Raw genomic sequence first — 20,837 nt, forward strand, 5'->3', positions numbered from 1 at the left:
ATCAGGGAGAGAATCAGATGAAGTTAGAAAACTTATGGGCTGAGATAAAGACAGTTTAATAAGGAAAGCAAAAGCCGCACACACAAGCAAAGCAAAACAAGGAATTAATTCACTGCTTCCCATGGGCAGGCAGGTGTTCAGCCATCCCCAGGAAAGCAGGGCTCTGTCACCCATAACATTTACTTGGGAAAACAAATGCCATCACTCAAAATGCCCCCCCCCTTCCATCTTCTTCCCTCCCACTTTAGGTACTGAGCATGATGTCATATGGTATGAAATATCCCTTTGATCAAGTGGCGTCACCTGTCCTGGCTGTGCCTTCTCCCAACTTCCCACACACTCTCAGCTTTGTTACCAGTGTGGCAGTACAAAAAGCAGAAAAGGCCTTGGCTCTGTGGAATCCCTGCTTAGCAATAACAAAAGCATTTCTATATTATCAACACAAATCCAAACCACAGCCCTATACTAGCCACTGTGAAGAAAATTAACTCTACCCCAGCCAAAACCAGCACACCTATCTCACTCTTCTTTTCTGGGCCACTTTGTTCTGTCATCTCTTGCTATGTGCACTTATATGTAAAGGAGTTACTTTGTGGTTAATACACACAACAGATAGTCAAGATTAATGCCCTACTAAAGGAATGTTAACCACCTATGGAGTCTTTGCTAGTCGGATGGAAAAGGGTAAGCTTTCACTGCTCCCTGTGGCACATGCTTGATCACGGAGTCATAGAATCATTAAAATTGGAAAAGACCTCCAAGATAATCAAGTCCAGCCTTTGACCGAATACCACCATGCCCACTAGATTGTATCATAAAGTGCCACATCTGCTCATTTTTTGAAGACTTCCAGAGATGGTGACTCCACCACTTCCCTGGGAGCCTCTTCCAATGCTTAACCACTCTTTCAATGAAGAAATTTTTCCTAATGTCCAACCTGAACCTCCCTTGTGCAACTTGAGGCAATGTCCTCTTGTCCTATTGCTTGTTACTTGGGAGAAGAGACTGACCCCCACCTTGCTACAACCTCCTTTCAGGTAGTTGTAGAAAGTGATAAGGTCCCTCCTGAGCCTTCTTTTTTCCAAGCTAAACAACCTCAGTACCATCAGATGCTCCTCATAGGACTTATGTTCCAGATCCTTCACCAGCTTCATTGCCTTTCTCTGGACTCACTCCAGCACCTCAATGTCTTTCCTCTAGTGAGGGGCCCAAAACTGAACCCAGTATTTGAGTTGTGGCCTCACAAGTACTGAGAACAGAGCTATGATCCCTTCCCTAGTCCTGCTGGCCACACTAGGTCTGATACAAGCCAGGTTGCCATTGGCCCTTTTGGACACCTGGGCACACTGCTGGCTCGTATTCAGCTGGCTGTTGATGAGCAACCCCAGGTCCTTTTCCATCAGGCAGCTTTCCAGCCACTCTTCCCAAAGCCTGTAGCGGTGCATGGGGGGGTTGTGACCCAAGGGTGGGACTCAGCACTTTGCTGTATTGAACTTCACACCATTGGCCTCGACCCGTTGATCCAGCCTGTCCAGATCCCACCCTCCAGCAGATTGACAGTCCCACTCAACTGTGAAATTACTGAGGGTGCATTCGATCCCCTCATCCAGATTGTCTTCCACCTCATTTTTCCCTTGAGATGTTAATCATCTTTCCACACTGATGTTCTTCCTCTTGAGCTTCTTGCCTGGCCCAATCTCAGCATCCTTTATCTCCAATTTTATCTCTCTTATATTTCATGGCTCGACTCTGTGGACTTCTTCATAGAGCTTTCTCTCAATTTAATGATTTCCTAAAAAATCTGAGCAAAGGTTATGCAATTGTGCCATAGCAGAACGAGGCTGACAGCAGAGACAGTAGGAAAGGAGGGGAGATTATATTGTCACACTCACTTTTAAAGCATCTACATAGTCTGTATGTTTGCAGTTTCAACATCCTGGAAGGTCCGGTTAGTAAAATGGGGAATGCGTGTTGTGTTTTATTTTAATCATTTATTTCAACAGTTTTGTATTACTGATGGTGTGAGCATATCAGCTGCAAGTCTCCCACAAGTAAGTTTCTCTGTAATAATTTTCCACGTTTTTTCAAGCTTAAATAAAGGATGAGTAGACAGCTTTCTGGAGGACAGAATTTCAGTTGGTAATGACTTTTTTTTTTTCCAGCAGCAGCTTTTAGATGTTAGCAGTGACATTCACCTATTTGGAATATAATCTGCTAAAAATGTAGCCATGAGTTATATGTTGCTGGGAAAAATATGACCAGTGGAGAAAAAAGTTGAGTATGCTCCTTACTTTTACTTTTTCCATTAATTTATATTGTCTAGATATAATGACGAAAGATTGCCTTTGTCTTTATTTTTCAAAAAGCAAAGACCAGTATTTTCTTGAACTGAGGGGCTACTGAGATACGTTTTCCCACAGAATTTTTTCCTGTGGTTTATTAATTTTGCTGTCTTTTAAGTGGGAAATCACACCATTGCTTCTCGCTGAGTAGAAAAATTTCTAGGGATATAAGTACATAATCCTTAAAAACCTGTAATAAATATTATGATGTATGTAACGGATGTGTTTTCTCTCTAACTGGACACTTCTTTTCATGAACCTGTAATTTTCCAGAAAGCCTAAGTATATACCCCGAAAATACATATTTTTTAACTTTTTTAAATGATTGTGTGAGTAATGAATGTAACGAAACATGTATGATATGGTAATGTGCAAGGTATTTCCAGTGGTTGAAAAAAATTTCAACAGAAATTCACAATGTTTAGGACACTGAGATACACTGGTATCCCTCAGCTGCACAAACTGCATTCCTCTTGTGAAGATAAAATCGGTAGAGAATGACATTGCCTAACTGTCCTACAGTCTGCCAGCTCTGTTATTGCAGGATTGCAGATACCAAGTTGTCGATGCCCTGACTTGTTAAGCTTCTCAGATGCCTGCCTAGCTGTAGGCAATCCAGTGGCTTTGACAGCACACTCTGTACCTACCAGTGAAGTGGATCATTTGACTCTCAGCTCACTATTCCACTTCTGCAGTTATTGGTGGGAGGTGAACAAATAGCTTAAATCTAAATTCTGTAAGTAGACTTGGTTCTACTTGCCATCTGGGGATATGATTGCTTTTTGCCTGGCTTCCAGAGTCTGCAGACAATGTATGCCTGAATGGGATGGGTCTAGGATGTAGGATTTACAAGTGCCTAGATACTGAGAAGCTTCTCTGGTCCTGGACTGCCCCACTGGCAAATACCACACTCTTGCCATTCACAAAGACTCATTCTACAGATTTCTAGACTGTATGCTATACAATATATTTTCCTTAGGGAAATATCAAAACAGCCCTATGCTGCAAGCACTTGGTGTTTCTTTACCTTTGGCTTTATGTTCCCTGCAGGATGGGGCTATTGGTCCATTTGTCTTAGCATCTGATCAGTGCAAAAGTAGTTTTGTTGTCGCTTGTGTTTTCAATTTTACTTCTCAATTAGTACTTTTTCACCTACTATAAAGTGATGCCATGGCAATGAATAAAGCTAATGTAAAAGCTCATCATGCCCTGAAAGGCCATGCTCCAAAGCATGTTTGAAAAATAATCAGAAATTTCTTTGCTATGCCACATCTGTGTCCATGTTTAATTCCACCGTATTAGAAGGATGTTGAGATACTGAAGTAAGTGCGGCAGGGTTCCCTGCAATTGTGACTGGGGTGGGTGGTGCACAAGGAGAGTCTGAGATAAAGGGGTTTGTCTTAAGAGGGGAGTGCTAAATGAGGATGTCTTCACCTACCTAATGAAACAATATGCAGAGGATGGACAGAGCCAGACTCTTCTTGGATGTACTCAGCAAAAAGACAAACGACTTGCAGATACAAGTCACAACAAGGAATTAGAAAGAAAAATATCCTCACTATGAGTGTGATTGAACAGTGGAACATAGTTACCTAGGGAGGTTATGGAGTCTCCATTCTTGGAGATACTCAACACCTAACGAGACAGGACTTGGACTATATGATCTTTAGAGGTCCCTTTCAACCAAAATTACTCTGTGATTTAACTGGTAGTTCTTAATCTTTTATACAGCACTTTATAGAACTAGAATTTTATTTTCATTATATTTTAAATGTAAAGAGAATAAAAACCAGGAAATACTTTCTTAAAATACAGGTTGGCATTTTTTTTTCTCACACTGAACCATTTCTTTGCCAATAGTTCTAGAAAGAAACATTGTTTTTGACTGTGAACATTCTAAAGCAGATTTGTCAGCCATTAATTCATCAGATCACACATCTAACTTAAAATTTATAGTTAATAAAATAAAAGCTTGTTTATGCAGAAGAATTCTTATGTATCCTGTCCTCACTGTAATAGGGTCGGAGGTAGATCTTAGGTTTAAGGCCAATAGGTGGAAGTAGAGGAAAATATAAAGACAATTTGGAAATAATCCATTTTTTTAAAACTGTTGCCTTGTAAAAAATGAGAGAAATAAAAATAGACCTTTTCCTAACCAGATATGTTATTTCAAATAAATCCAGATTCAGCTGAATGTACTCCAAAGAAGATTCATCATGGCTAGGCTTCACGAATGAAGATTTGGGAAGGACTCTATCCACACTTGCTACAAGCATGCTGGTGGCTAAAAAGGCCAATATGAGATAGACATGTCCGATTGCAAAAGGCACAGCAGAAAGACTCCTTAGGTGGTATTGACAGGACATGGTTCTTTCTGTGTTGTCTTTTCTCCTCAAGAGTGATCCTGTGTGCATTCTCAAAAGAAGCAGCAGTGTTGCAAATAGTGTGTCTCCAGACCTCCCGATTGGAGGCCAGAGTAGACCAGTTATGATGATCAATATGGCCAAGGCTGAGATGTTGTTTCAGGGAGTCCTTGTATCTCCTCTTTGGGGCTCCTCTCATGCGGCAGCTGGTGGCAAGTTCACCATAAAGCAAGACCTTAGGGAGGCGGTGGTCCTTCATCCTGGAGACATGTCCTGCCCAACACAGCTGTGTTCTCAGCAACATGGCCTCAATGCTTGTAACTGCTGCCTGTTCAAGAACAGACATTAATCTGACCAGTGGATGTTTAGGATTGTATGGAGGCAGCATTGATGGAAGCATTCTAAGAGTCGCAGGTGGTGGCGGTAGATGACCCATGATTCAGTCCCATATAAAAGAGTAGACAGCACAATGGCTCTGTAAACACTGATCTTTGTACTTTTCTTCAGTTGTTTATTACACCAAACTCTTTTATGGAGTTTTCCAAAAGCTCTATATACCTTTGCTAACCTATTGTCTATCTCTCCGTCAGTCTTACCATCCTAGGTAATTAAATTGCTGGACTGATTTGAGCTCTGATTGGCCAATGGTGATATGGGGATGATGGAAGACTTCCTGAGGTGCTGGTTGATAGAAAACTGACTTCCAGCCGAAAATGCTCAGCAGTGTCTGCAAAGCAGGATGTTAAATGCTGCAGAGCTGCTTCTGTGTGGGCGATGAGGGCAGCATCGTCAGTGTAAAGCAGCTCCTGGACAAGATGATTTAAGGTCTTAGTGTGGGCCTTCAGTCACCTTAGGTTGAAAAGGCTTCCATCAGTATGGTATCGAATGTAGATACCGTCCTGATCCTCGAGGTCTGCCGTGGCCCTTTGGAGCATCATGCTGAAAAAGACTGTGAATAGAGTTGGTGTGAGAACGCAGCCTTGTTTCACACCACTGGTTATTACAAAGGGCTCAGAAAGTGCATTGCCATATCTGACCTGGCTGCGCTGATCCGCATGGAGTGAGATGATCATTTTAAGGAACTTGGGGGGGACATCCTAAATGTTCCAAAATCTACCATAGACCTTTTCTGCTCACAGTATCGAAAGCCTTGGTGAGGTCAGCAAAGGTTACGTAGAGACCTTTGTTCTGTTCCCTACATTTCTCTTGCAGTTGTCTGAGAACAAATACAATGTCTGTGGTACTCCCGTTGGTTCTGAAACCACATTGGCTTTCAGGTAGAAGTTCTTCTCTATAGCAGGTATTAGTCTGTTCAAAAGTATTCTTGCCAGGATTTTACCAGCAATGGAGAGCAGAGTAATACCTCTGTAATTTGAACAGTCTGATTTATCTCCTTTCTTCTTATACAAGGTGATGATGATTGCATCACGAAGGTTTGATGGTAGTTCACCTAGTTCCCAAGAAGATTATTTATTCATGTAGTAATTCTTTCTTCTGTACAGCCTTTTTTTTTTCCTGAATGAAGATTAGATAAAATGAATGTATCTTTAAGCCAGTAAGACAGACTCTGCAGGTTCTTTGTTTCAGGAGGAGTTGTAAAATAATTCTTAAGGGCAAATTACTCCATTAGGTTGGCACAGTAGTGTCTTTTACATCCAAACCTTGGGGCTGTATATGTAATATCAACATGCACCTGTCCATCTGGATTAAGTGGGTCAAAGCTTGCAAAAAGGTCATAAAAGGCTTCTTTCCTTTTTAGCAGGAGGATGGTGAGACTGTATAGGGGCAGCTGACTGATGTTGGTGAAAACCAAACTACAGGATAAGTATTAGTTTTCAGCTTGATAACAATGTGCTCTTACTACAGAGATACGTAGTTGCTAGTGCTAATAAAAACATGGGGGTAAGAATGCTATGCTCTGAGAAGCTGGGAAGGGAGAGATTATCTCCTTCATTATCAGCAAGATTAGACAAAGCTGATAACAAATCTGCATCTAAGTTACGTTTTTGTCTAAGTTATGTTCTGTCTGAACTGCAGAATTTCTCCGCACCCCATACTTGCCTTCCCCACAACAGCTTTCTTTGCAGCAAAGGCAATAATCAATTTGGAATATGGTTTTACTCCTGTTGTCATCAAATACTCCTGTAAGTCATGCTATGACTAAGAAATCTGGCCCCGTTACTGATTTTTTACAGGATTCTTTTATTTGTTTCCATTCCTTATTAGTATATTTCTGCTTGAGATAAAAAAACACTTGGAATGGTTTTCCTGGAGTCCTTGCTGCTGAATTTCCTCTTCTGATGGGGAGCCAATAGGTGTGGACACAGGAATTGAGTTCCAGCTGATGGGGCAGTATCACCCATAGGATGCTGGATAGCCAGTAATGAATGCAGAACTTTCAGATTGAAAGCGATAGAGTTGGTTGTGAGAAGGCATGAGGATTGCACTATCATCTCACAAAAATATTTGTGTTTAAAAGGGTGTGGCCCTGTGAAGCCTTGCAGCTACTGCTTGTCAGTGGGTAATCAACTTGAAATGGCCAAGTCCACTGAATACTTTCTGTACCACTGCATTATGAGGCTAAACCTTGATATCTATAAGCCTCATGCCTATTTTAGTCATGTCCTTATTTCTTGTAGAGGGGAAGTGGAGTGTGCATGTTATCATCCCACTGCAAGATCTGGATTGCTGTGGTAAAAGTGTAGTGCCAGCGTTCTCTGTGCTACATGTACCTTCTATGCACAGGATATGAAAGGAGCAGATTCCTGTTATCTGTGGCCTTTATGCCTTTCTGTCTAAGCAGGTTCTCTCTCTACCCTACTAGGTTTCCTAATGTTTGTGTATTTTATTCCTGTAAGTCCTGATACTACCTCACTTACCATTACTTTTAGGAAAGCAAAACTCTCTCTTTTGTAACCTGCTATGTCCTTTCACTTTCCCTCCCGCTCTTGTAATTTTGACTGGTCACCCACCATTTAAAATGGCAGTCCAGGACCCAAGAGCAGCACTGGTGGGAGATGGAGGGATTTCCTGCTGAAGCTGCTGTTTCTCCAGAGTAGCAGTTCTGCAAGTTCTTCAGATTCTTGTCAGTTTGGCATCAAGAGTTGCTGACAGGGACAACATCTGCACCTGTGAAGGAAAGGAAAACAAGCCTTGTCTGGTTTAGAGCACGCAAAGATACAATGCACTGTTCAGTTGCTTATGGTCATCCTCCCCCTTTTTTCCAGGACATACTTTTGTGCATGGTGATGGAAGTAAATGGGATAAACCCATTTTTTGCCCTAATTTATGTGGCAGATAGAGTGGGTCAAACTCTGAATGACACACACGTTCTCATCAAATTAGCACTGCTATTCACTTTCAGTGGCTGAGTGTTGACAGCTTATGTGACTCTGTTTTACAGACAGACAGAGAGAGAAGGAGGGAGCGTTTGTACAACTGACCATGTCACGTGCTCTTGTTCTAGGTATTGAAATTTGCATCCCGGCCTTGAGTGTTTTAGGTGTCTTTTCTGACTGAAAGAATCTCTGTAGAGTGAGCTTTGTCCTAAAGCTGTAAATGAGTCTCCAAAATTAGAGACTAAAATTTGGGTTCTAAGCTGTGTGATGTATCTGAGCCAATAGTATATGGAGTTTTTTGTTTTTTATCATTTTATATGCCTGACCCTGTTCCTATGGGAAGTTGTTACTGACCAGCAGTTTGCATTGCTAACACTGTCGCACTCTACATTCTGCAGAGTGCCTAGACAGGGAGCATCTGAGCCCCCTTAGGTAGAAGTTTAAAGACTGCAATGTGGGCTGAGCAGCTGAGAGTATGAGAGAGAGTCTGTTTCCTGCCCAAATTTATTTGAAGGTTCATTGTTAGAATTTTGATTCTTATAAAATCTGGCTTTTTGAACTCAGGCACCATTCCCCTGGTTATAGAGTTTGCTGCAAGGAGAAAGACTAGGCAGTTCTCCTCTAGGAAGCTGGGATCCTGCCATGGTGCATTTTTGTGTCTGCAACTGACCACATGGCAGGAACAGGGGCAAATTGGTCTTGGTAGAGTTTTGTTCTTTCTAAGAAGCAATTTTTTTGGTTGGACCATTGAAGCAGTTCTGTCAGTTACTATGATGCACATAGTAGCTCAGCTCATGTTTGTCTTCTACTGACACAGCAACAGAGATTTCCACTCTGTTTTCTGTTATTTCCTATGGCCAGGCCTGTATATAAACTGACTATTTTTATGTAACTTTCATACTTTATTTCTCTTTGCAAGACCGAAAGTCAGATTTTCTACTGTATTCTAGTCCCTCCAGGCTTCCTGTTTTCTCTGACTACCTTTGAATTTTATTTTCTTTCTTGGTCAGCAGACCTTAGCAGACTGACCTAAGTGCATGTTCTGTGTATTGCATACAATAATACAAAGGCCTCTGTATTTGTTACATTAAACGAGTTCTCTATTAGCAAGACTATTTTGCAGCATTGCAACTTGCTGGCTTTTTTCACACACATACAGACTCATTCCTGCATCAAACTAATAGGTGCATGGTGCTGGAAGTATTCACCAAGCCATGACATATACATGTTCTAGAACCACTGTAATAACCTGAATGTCCACCTTAAAGCAGGCAGCTTTTCTGGAGCTGTTCCAGAGTCTGATGGGTACAATGGTTAAAAATCTTATTTCTAGCCATGACTAGAACATGAACAATAACCATTTTTTGGAATGTCCTCGCTTCCCTCAGCCTCATCTTCCAGTGTATTTGTAAAAGGTTATGTATTCTCTTTCATAAGTTTTCTTTTCTAGCCACACCTTGCATCAGATCTGGTTTGAACTCACCTTTCTTGAAGAAACTTAACAACACTTTAGGCAGAATTCCAAGTGAGATCTCTTCAGTACTCTAGTGTCACTCATGTTTCCAAATATCTCCATGAGATCCTATTAATGCATCTCTAAATTGAGTCTTCTCTTCTGCAAAATCCACTGTTCCCTCCATAATTCATCTGCATGGCTTCTATTGCTTGTGTGTAATCCTCTGAGGTCATACTTAAGAGTAATAATAAGTTGGGATTCATTTGACTGTCTCTGTCTCAAGACTTTCATAGAGATGAGGGTTACTCCTGCTTTCCTTTGGATGGCATGAGATCTGCTTAATTTCATGTCTCTTCATATAAGCAGCTAATGGTCATTTTTAAGAGAAAGATCTAAGTGCATCCTTACTTTTATCCTTTGAAGTTGATTGACTAGAAAATGAAGTATAGTTGCAGTAAAGGTGCTAAAGCTGTGCAGATTTGTTAAAATAATAAATAATGAAAGACAATAAATAATCACTGAGGAGAAAACAAATTACATTGCTCACAGTACATATAATCCAATGTATTTCACAACTGTCAGTAATAGATGTCAACTTTTATTAAGCAACATACACAACATGGTTCTTTAAATGCTAGGTGTGCAACTGAGAAACACATGCTTCTTTGTTATTTTACTTCAGGGATCTATATGTGCTCAAAATGAGTCTCATTAAATCACTATTGGTGAATTGCAACTCCCCAAGCAATGTTTCTGTTCTTAAACAAGAATTACCTTGGTGAGTTTTCAACATTAATAACTACTGGATAAAAATCTACTCTTGCACTATATCTTTATGATTTCTGAAACAGTTATACTTTCCTGACTTACCATTACATCCATTTGTATTTCTGTTGTAGTCCAAAAGAGACTGAAAATTACCATAAAACAACAGCTAAGAAAGCTTTAAATGAGGAACTTCTGAGGAGCATTCAAGAGTCTGAGAGGGAGATTAATCAGTGGAGCCATAGTCTGCCATCTGTGACACGTGGAAGCCAAGTCGGCATGGCCACTAAGAGGTAGGTTCTGGATCTGCTTTGTACCAGAAGGAAGGAGGGGTGGAACAATATTACAGGACAGAGTGGTAAAAGAAACCCCTCCTTACCCTTCAAGTTGCCCTCTAAGATACCCTGACAGAACAGGTACAAGGCCCTTGTACAAAGTCTTGCCAAGGTCAGAGAGATCAACCTCTTGCAACAAAACTTGCATTAAGACGTGCGTCAGGAAGAAACAGTGGTGAGTTATGGGCACTGGTGACTCCCTCTGTATGAAATGGAAGCACTCATTTGCAGACCAGACCCTCTTTTCAGAGAAGTTTGCTGCTTCCCTGGGGCCCAAATTAGGGATGTCACCACAAAACTGAACAGCCTAATACAACCTTCATACTATTATTTATTCCTGCTCTTTCACACGCATACAAATGGTGTCACGATAAAAAGAGCCCTGGAAAGAATGCTAAAAAATTCCAGAGCACAGGCGATGTTTTCCTCAGTCCTCCCAGTAATGGAAGGAGACTTTGGAAGAAACAGGTGAGCCCAGAATATCAATACCTGACTCCAGGACTACGGCCTTCACCATAACTTTGGACATCACCCCTGCAGAAAGCAATCTGGGGGTGCTGGCTGCCAGCAGGCTCACTGTGAGTCAGCAGTGTGCCCAGGCAGCCAGGAAAGCAAACTGCATCCTGGGGTTTGTGCATCAAACACATCACCAAAGGCAACAAAGCTGGTGAAAGTGCTGGAAGGAATGTCCTCTGAGGAGTGGCTGAGGACTTTGGGCTTGTCTGCTTTGCAGAAAAGGAGGCTAAGAGGCCTCATTGCTTTCTACAGCTTCCTGAGGAGGGGAAGCAGAGAGGGAGGTGCTGAGCTCTGGTCTCTGGTATCCAGTGACAGGACGTTTGGGAATGGTTCAAAGCTGTGCCAGGGGAGGTTTAGATTGTACAGGCTTCCTAGAAGGATGGTTGATGCCCCCAGCCTGTCAGTGTTTAAGAGGGTTTGGGACAATCCCTAATAACATGCTTTAACTTGGTCAGCCCTGAATTGGTCAGGCAGTTGGATGAGGTGACCATTTTAAGTCCCTTCCAACTGAAACATTCTAGTCTACTCTGTGTACTAGTGCTGAGTTGACAAATCAGTTCTGTGAAGCCCTTTTTTACCTTCAACCTTGGAAAGGCCAAGCATAATTTTGGATAAAAGTGGCATCTCCTGGAACTACTTAATTTGTAAAAATTTTCATTTTTTATATGAAACCCAATAAATTTTCTAGTCCTTTGACACAAAGAATTAGAAGGCAAACAAAACCAAGTAACACATACAATTCTTCATTTCATTATTTTTAAGGAAATAGCCTGCTATTTGATTAATGCTGTACTTTCAAAATCTTATTCTTAACCTCTTTTATTTTCAGCCTTAGTTAGGAAATAATTGTTTCCAGTAGTATTTTATTACTTTTAGGAATATTATTAGTGAGCCTGATGTTTATAACAGCTGGCTTTTGTAACATTAACATCGAGTGTCAGATTATTTTGTTGGCACAATTTGAGGTAGGAGTAAATAAAGTGTCTTAGGTGCTTTATTACAAATTGTAACTTATAATCAAATGCCTCTGCTACTAGATATATCATATGGAGAAGCAGTATTGAGCACAGCAGCACAGGTCAGGACTAGCCAATATAAGATGCTTTAAATCGTGCACCTTCAAAGCATAGGTGTCCCTCATTGTACTCCATAGTTCAGTTGGTTAGAGCACGGTGCTAATAACACCAAGGTTGTGGGTTTGATCCCCATATGGGCCATTCACTTAAAGAGTTGGACTTGATCCATCTGGTTCCTTTGCAATGCAGAATATACTATAAAACCTGTGAGTTACAACGTAAAAGTACTGTGAGTTTGTACTTTTGCCTTTTAGAAGTGGCAGCTGCAGAGCATGGGACCAGACCTCGATGCAGAGCCTGCAGCCACAAGGGTTGATTTAAGGTTCTCCAGGAAAGCAGAAATCAGAAATGAGTAGAAGACTGCAGCCCTTGTTTGGGAAAGGAGCAGTGCTTAATGACTGGCTGGTCAAAAGGTGGGCTTTTCTCTTAACACCGTAGATTTTTCAGTTTCCTAGATATGATGAAGAGAAATGTGTAAGAATTAAGAACAGTGTGAAAACCACTAAGTAGTCCAGCCTACATGTCCAAGTTAAGCATCAGAACCCATTTTGGCACTCAGGTTCCTTAGTTTTTATCACCGTTTGTGAATATTTTTATTTTATTGTCACTGATACTCTTGGTAGAGTAACATTAAAAAGAAAAAGGTGGGAAGGAAGCCAATCTTCCTGGTATTACAAATGCAGTTACAAAATACACTGATGCTTTTAGGTTACTGATAGCATCTGGTCACCAGGAGCATAACGTGGTAGCTCACATGAAATCAGGATACGTAACCACAGCGTGTAGTTCATGAAATGCTGTCTTTCAGCTTGCAGAAATTGCAACTGGCCTAATAACCAAATGCAATGTTTTAATCAAATCAGGTGGTGGTCTCCTACATGAGCATTTTCAGAACCCTATAAAACTCTGCAGCCGAGGTGTGAGTGCTGTACTTCTGGATACAGTTCTTAAAAAAGGCAGGCTTTTCTGTCAGCGAGGCTGTGGGCCTCCATGTATTGAAAGTGCTACAACTTCTGTCATGGGCATGCCGACCTGTGTGTTTTAAATCACTGGGATTAATGAGGTGTGTCTTCCTTATTTTTCTGCCAAATTCCGTGTGTCACATCTAACACGTGATGTTTCTGCCTTCTGGGATGCTGTGTGCCTCAATCCTGCCCTTTTTTGGGTGTGAGCTCCTCCCCTGGAGTCTAGAAAAGACTTAAAAGCAGATGGTTGTGCAGCTTCTTGCTGTGCACGGCAGAGAAGGGGATCCACCCTCGGGCTGTCATTTCCTGGCACTGGTGGTCTTCCCAACTGTTCAGGTATTTGTATCTAAAATAAGCTGGATGGTGATGGGGTAAATCTGTATGAGTATAAAGTGGGAAAGTTTCTCAGTGACAGGGGATGTATCTTTTAATAATCTAAGGACTTTGACTAACTGTGCTTCTTTATCATGCTTGAAATTTTTATATTGCCTTTGGAATAGTTTGAGAAGAGATTCTTCTTTTGCTATTTGACTGTCAAGTTAAAACATTGGCTTCAGAAATGTTTGAGGTTTTGTGCCTTTTTGTGGAAGAAGTGACTATGTAAATGGAACTAACTGTACTGAAGCTCAATGAATCCTTCAGAGGAATTATGTCTTCTGCAGCACTGGTTCCACTATCCTTCAGCTACTTTTAAGCTCACATTGTCTGTCCCGTGATTTTTGATACACTTTTTTTTCTTTTGCTTGCTCTTATTGTTTCTTTGAAGTGATTCTTTAACAAATGTTGACAAACTTTTCAGTTTAAACACTTGGAAATCAAGCAACTGCCACAGCAACATTTGCATCAGTTTTCTTCTGCCTTGCTTATGTTATGTAGTTTTAAGGTCTGAATTGCTGCTTATTCTGACCTGGTTGCATTTCTGAAACTTTTTGTAGAGAGAAAAAAGACCGTGTAGGCACATGTGTATTTTATGGTGAATCAGCCTTTGCACATACTAAGCTGCCTTCAAGGCAAGAGATAACACCCTTAGTGATTTGCAGCATTTTAGAAATGGAATTTTGCTGCTTGGTATCCCCTAATTACTATTTTTTTCAATCTTTTTAACAAGAACATGGGAGTTTATCCTAATGGTTACATTTTATAAAAATTATTTATCAGTATATTTCTAATGAATTTATCTCCACCAGGTATTTCTGTCGCACATGCTGTTCCCAGGTTCTTTCAACAGAACATGAAAATTGGGAAAGAAGTATAGAAATGGTTGAGAATTGCTTTTTTCTTCAGACAATAAAGACAGTATCTGATGTTAGAGACAATGAACTTGGCATCTTCAATGCTATTCTTCCTTCTCGGGAAGAAGGAAGGAGTACTTATAAATCTTGCTTTAGCTGTTACTTTTATGAGTCACTAAGTGAAAATACTAAAGCTGCTGTGATAAAGCTGAATGTGGCTCTGGTCACTCCACCATCTTAAAAGAAAATAACAAAACTAGTAGTCCAGAGATGGCAGTGATGATGGTCATTAGTGCCATTGAGGAATACCTAAGCAAGCCAGGTCTTTTCATTCAGGAAGAAGAGCTGAGGGAGGGCAGAGGCGGTATGACAGAAAACCTTAAAACTGCTCAGTGGCAAACCCTGAGGGATGCACTATTCACTGTCTTTACTATTCTACCCTGTGTCCATCAAATGAATTTGTAGAAGTCAGATTAAAAACAAAAAAGGACATCACTCTTTATGCATCAGACAGTAGAGCTGTGCAACTCATTGCAAGAGGATCTTGTAGATGCCACCTGTTCACAGGAATTTAAGGGGAAACTGGAAAAATACATGAAAGAGTAATTTATAGAATCATAGAATTAATTGGGTGGAAAAGACCTCTGAGATCATCAAGTCCAACCCTTGATCCAACACCAGAACACAGGAAACATTCATAGATGTTTCCTGTATATAAAGAAACTACATCCTGCTGTTCCCTAGACATCTATTTTACCACTGTGGTAGAGAGAATATTGAACTAGGTGGTCTTTATATTTTCTAGGTCTTTAGATAGACCTTATATTTTTGTGTATATTCTAAAAGCCTATTTTTTTAAATGGTCATCCTGAAATATCTTATCAATCTATTTTGCTGCTTGTAATGTTGTGGTTAGTGACTGAGAAAAAATTAACCAAGGGTATTGCTCAATACTATTCCACCATTGTTTGTAAAAGCAGAACTGGTTTACGCTGGAATATGCAGGAAGATTACCTCATATCTAACAAATTGTTGTAACACAAGCAGTTCCGATGACAGAAAATATTGCAGGCTGTTGTTTCAATTTAGATTTAATTCAATCTAATTTTCCTATACCTGAAGAGTCCTGTTCTAGAATGAAATGTTATTTCCTTGTTTGTTTTAGTTTTTAGGAATGGAGAAGCTGATTGTTTGTGTGCACAAAAGGCAAAATGCTCTCTGTAGGCTGATTTGCTTTCCATGGGCTGGAGGTGGAACTTCTCTACTTGCTCAGTGGGGCAAACGGTTAAGCAACTCAATTGAAGGTTTGTCATTTTTGTAGTTAAAGCACAAGTCTGAAATACACAGTAGCCCAATTTTCTGAATGGAATATAATATTCTTGAGATAACTGGAATCTTTATCCAATGGGTCTTCTCCGGAAAGGATGGAACTAGCATTCATTAGGAACTAGCATTTCCATCAGGGTGCATTTTCTGTACCACCTTGCATCAAATTATATTTGACTAGGTTTAAAGGTTATATCCTCAGAGCTAAGTTCCACAAGACTATAGTATGGTTGACTGCTTCAGAAACTATTGGTATGATTCACAAACATAATACACTGTGTATTGCTAATATACCAGGGTAACGGTGAAGATATGAGAACCATTTTTAATGTTGAGAGGCTGCACAGAGTATCTGTTATCCATTGTTTGCACTTCTTGTATCAAAACTGAAGTTCAAACTATGAATTTATAACAGTGAAATGACATTATGTTAAAGTACAAAGTATTTCTCATTGCTCTCAAGCTGTATCAGCACTAAAAAAGATCCATTGCTTGAACTATTTGAAGAGGAACCAAGGCCATTTTACAGACCTTCCACAAAGAAAAAATAATTTTATATTTACGAGCACTGCCATTGCAGTTGTACCAGTCCTCTAAATGCTCATATGCTTTCTGGTAAGCAGTTGCCCAAGTCACATTAAATTTTTAAATTTTCCTTGAAACGGAAAAAAAAAAGAGAAAGAAATAAAAGAGGTTTTTTCCACTGGAACTACTTCCAACAAAGTTACTAAGAAAATAGCCTAGGAGCAACTGCAGACACAGATTAATAAAATCAGGGTGTAGCATGGTTTCTCAGAGATGGTTTCTGCAGAAAGAAAGTACAGAAGATGCAGACATTACTGCTAGTATCGTATTAGGTAGTGGTTTATTCCGTCTATTCTAAAATACTTTGTGTCTGACCCATTACTTCCACATGAGTTCAGCAGTATGCATTACATCAAGGAGAGTTCAGAAAATCGACATTTTTTCTGATCTATTCATTTCTTACTTTCACTAAACAGCGAGAGGAAAATCCCCAATTTTGAAAGGAATATAATAAAAGTATGTAAAATGTCCTTCCAGATAAATATAAGTAAATATAAATATCCATCAATTTGTACTATGATTACACATTTTACTATGTGTAATGCTCAAGAGCCAACAAAGAAGAAAACAGGGATTGTACAATGCTAATATAGTTTAACTTTATAGTGCTGCCCTGGGAAGGATGTATTTCACACACCCCTTAACTTACTATTATTGAAATGAGTGAATTTGTGGTTGTTATTAACCTAATAGTAATAAAGTTGCTTTCAAACCTCAGCTGTAATCAAGACCTTGTGGATTCTGAGCCAAGGCACTTAACAATCAGATCAACTGGAGAATAAATCAGATCAATTTGTGAGTAAAGGAAGGAATGGAAACCTAATCTCTCATATGATTAAAACAGAGTAGTAGCAATAACAAATACATGGTTATCAACTGTAAGAAGGATTAATTTAAATAATCTGTATATTCTGCATAATAATTAAAAAACTGAATTAAAATTATTTTACTCTATCTATTTGAAATAACTATAATCCTTTTCTCTCACTTCCTCCACCTCTTCTGCAGTGTTCTGTGTAAGGTATCCTGGAAGAGAAACTCGTCTTAATGAGCCTTTTGCAAAAGACATGACAAGCATGGTTAATGAAGTTACAAGTGTTTTGTTAAAAGAACTTCAAGAAAAACCATTTGCATTTTTTGGTCACAGGTAAAAATATATACATTTTTAGATACCTCGGTGAAGGAGCTTCTATCTCTGAACTTGTTGAGTAGACAGTTACTTGTTTTTATATGCAAAAATTTTAGGAAAATACGCTTGTGCAAGATCTTTTGTCAAGTCATCCGAAAACATGCTGTTGCTCTAAAAGACTCTGGTTATTTATTTATTGCTTCAGGCACAACATCTGAATATACTGTGTTTCTGATAAATTATAATTTATTATGGCATTTATTTTTAATATTTGTGTCAGTTCTTGATCTGTATGAATGCAGGGGTTGAACCATTTGTGAAACACAGATTTTGAAGATTGCTTAGTCCAAAGTATTCAAAATAACTGTTCTTATTGCAAATTAAGGAGACTACTAAAAGAAAGATTAAGAAAAGGTTTGATTTGTAAAACTAGACTGTGTAGGAATACACTTCATGTCAATTAATGAATATCATTATAATTTATATGTCATATAGGGCTTCAGTAACTGTTCAAGATATCCAGTTAGCACTGAAATTCGAAGTATGTTTAAATTTTCCAAGTTTTATGTATGTTTTTGCTTACTTTGCTTTATTTTCTCTTTTCACTACAGTTTTGGAGCTTACCTGAGTTTTGCAGTGGCACTACATTTGAAAGAAAAGTATGGACTAGAGCCGGTCCATCTTTTCGTGTCAGGGGCACATGCCCCAAATGTAAGTTGCAGAATCATTAACAATATGAAACAAAACAGTACATTAGCTATCAAGAGTAAAAATAACTTTTGACAGTATGGCATGAGAATTACTTTTAATACAAAATGAGCATTGCTTCAGAATCTATGGAGAAAAGTTTTTTCTTAGAGGAAATTAAATATGAGGTGGATGCAGAACTTTGCACTACATGATTTTCACTGCTGCTAGCTGACCTTAGCCTCAGGAGAACAATCTCCTTGAGCTAATGCTACCTTTTTTGAATACTGTGTTATTTACTATGGCCTTTGGCTTAAAATTAAAAAAGTAATCAAACCAAAATACTAAGTGGCTCTCTCTTCTCTGTAACATGTGAAATAACTGTCTTAACCTAGTCTTTCATAAACCGCCTGCATCAGCCTTCAGTACATTTGTCCATTTATTTCTTTCCCTCATTCTTTGTTGGATTTTTAATCAGTTTCTTCTCAGGTTCTGCTGATTCTGCTAGTCTTTCTCAGGAAAACAGCAGTGAAGTGGCTTTTTCCCAGTCCTCCTGTCCTCAGTCAGCATTTGCTATTTCCGTTCTCTTTCTGGGGCTTCTTAGCAATCCTTCGTATGAGCTAGTGATTCATGGAAGCAATTGTTATTCCTGCAAATTTCCATAATCAGTTGGTCTCTTCAGTCCTACATTAGTCAGGTTTATGTCCACTGCTAGGCTTTTCTTTCTCTTAAACAGATTATTTTATTAGGTGCATTTCAATAGTAAGAGTCAAACTTGAACAAAATTGAATTAATGGTTATTTGTCTGTGGAAGTTTCAGACCTGGAAGATACTTGGCTCAGTCATAATTTACTAACCCTTTTCAAGAAGTGTTCTCTTTGGATGTTAAATTAATCAGCCATTGTATTTTGGAGATGAAGAATTATTGTACTTCTTACTAAAATGATTTTTAATGAAAAGATAATTTAAAGTATAATATATACAACACCTCATTTGTTTTATCTGGTACTGACAGTCTGAAGCAATTCTTCCAATCAAAAACATTTCTGTATCTGATGCAAAAGATGAAGAAGTTATTGAATATCTACAAACTGTAGGAGGAACTCCTTCTGTGCTTCTGCATAACGAAGACATTAGGAAAAATCTGCTGCTTACTTTTAAAGAAGACTTTAGAGTGTTTCAGACATTTTCGTAAGTTTTACAATTTTGTATTACATTTGTATTTTACATTTTTACTTCTGTCTGATCATGTCAGGTTTTTTCTTTTTTCATATTTTGTTCTCATTTCTGTTATAAAAAGACTATGAAACAGTAAACAGTTCTCTCCTTTGTGTGTTTTTCTATTTGTTTTCTAGTATTTAAGCCCTAGATGAAAACACTGCTTACTGTATCAATCACTGCAGCAGCAAACTGTTACTGCAGTAGTGAACGTGTCATGGTAGAATTACAGTTATACTGAGAATCCACAGTTAACAGCCACTAAAAGGGAATATTCTCTCATCTTTTATTGTTTTCTGAGGCTACTAATCTCAGCTGATCATGCTTCAGGATCACTGCATTCAGCCTCCTGATCCAAGATCCCCTAATCTAACCAGAAGCAAAGAGTCCCTGTGTTCTGGGCACCTTGAGAGCAACCAGCTTCTTCTGTCCTAACTGCTGTCCCCACTGGATGTTACATGACAGCCAACGTGGCTGAGTTGTTAAGGTTTCTCACCTTGGCAAAGACAACGATACTCTTGGATGTGGGACCATTTTGGTCTTAGGAACCTGACACTGAAAGGCCCTGAAACATTAGAACTTGAATATAAGCAGGTAACATGATTGTTTATGGTAGGTGAGAATTTTTATTGCAGGCTGAAGCTCTTTTTCTCCCCTAACTATCAGGTCATTCTTTCTTTACAATTTTAGACCTAATTGCAGTAGGGCAAGGAGCTAAGAACCTTCCAGATGTGGTAATTTCTTCTGATGTTCTGCATAATCTAATTCCTGAAGTTTGTTAGATTTTGGACGAGAATGAAAAAGTTATTTTGTATGTGGAAGAAAATTCCAAATATGGGTATCTTATTGAATGTTTTAGGACTACTTTTTATGTTCACAGTTTTGAGAAGGCAGAAATGGATATCCCCTTCTCTTGTGATATTACCTGCTTTAATGGGGGTGATGATAAACCATATGATTTACAAGGTACTTTTCTTAAATGGTTTTCCTCTTATACTTACACATTTTCCTGCTGAATTGCATCTTCTAGAGTCTTTTATCTCCTTCTTAAATGAAACAAACCAACAGAGCAGTCTCAATGTTGATATAAGATTTAAAATAATTGTTAAATAATAATTTTGAAATAGTTATGTAAAATTGTCACAATCGTTGACATTTTTCTGACATATCTTTTTCAGGTTGGCAAGAACTAACAAGTGGAGATACATCCTTTTATGAGCTTCCTGGAGGTCACTTTTATCTGCTAGAGCCCTCTAATGAAATTTTCTTGACAAAACACATAACAAGATGCATAGAAAATGCCGGTCTATGACTATTTCCCTCAATTTTAATAGCAGAAGGTGTAATATTAGTCCACAGCACTTCATAAGTCATTATTTCTGCATGCAGTTATGCCTGAGTTGTTCTGTTCGTCCTCTGTAATCCTTTAAAAGGGGGAGTTTCCTGGGTTTTTCTGAAAATAAACATTGGCTTTGTCTTAAAAAAACAGGTTTCATCTTTTCCC

The 20,837-nt window shown here is 39.1% G+C and overlaps 1 protein-coding gene across 3 annotated transcripts; it reads left to right on the plus strand.

Annotated features, from left to right (window-relative positions):
* Positions 1-2,035: 2,035 nt before the first annotated feature.
* On the plus strand, positions 2,036-20,833 carry OLAH (oleoyl-ACP hydrolase). 3 transcript variants are annotated; one of them, XM_029961960.1, is made up of 10 exons: positions 2,036-2,273; positions 10,138-10,277; positions 10,399-10,557; positions 12,446-12,604; positions 15,554-15,692; positions 17,308-17,446; positions 18,040-18,139; positions 19,131-19,306; positions 20,214-20,299; positions 20,512-20,833. In XM_029961960.1, the coding sequence occupies exons 5-10, from the start codon at positions 15,563-15,565 to the stop codon at positions 20,643-20,645; spliced, it is 765 nt and encodes a 254-aa protein (XP_029817820.1). In that variant the 5' UTR covers positions 2,036-2,273; positions 10,138-10,277; positions 10,399-10,557; positions 12,446-12,604; positions 15,554-15,562; the 3' UTR covers positions 20,646-20,833. The 3 variants fall into 3 exon arrangements, with proteins under 3 accessions (XP_029817820.1, XP_029817821.1, XP_029817819.1); XM_029961961.1 differs by lacking the exon at positions 10,138-10,277; XM_029961959.1 differs by lacking the exon at positions 2,036-2,273 and having other exon boundaries at positions 9,723-10,277.
* Positions 20,834-20,837: the final 4 nt, after the last annotated feature.

This window comes from Manacus vitellinus, unplaced genomic scaffold (genome assembly GCF_001715985.3).
Source record: "Manacus vitellinus isolate BGI_N305 unplaced genomic scaffold, ASM171598v3 scaffold_3_pilon, whole genome shotgun sequence".
NCBI lineage: Eukaryota > Metazoa > Chordata > Aves > Passeriformes > Pipridae > Manacus > Manacus vitellinus.

Bases quoted from the DNA above. Each gene is read 5' to 3' on its own strand.
- OLAH (XM_029961960.1), top strand. From the start codon at position 15,563: ATGGAGAAGCTGATTGTTTGTGTGCACAAAAGGCAAAATGCTCTCTGT. The intron at 15,693-17,307 runs GTTTGTCATTTT...CCTCTTCTGCAG, and splicing joins GTTAAGCAACTCAATTGAAG to TGTTCTGTGTAAGGTATCCT. The intron at 19,307-20,213 runs GTAAGTTTTACA...TTATGTTCACAG, and splicing joins AGAGTGTTTCAGACATTTTC to TTTTGAGAAGGCAGAAATGG.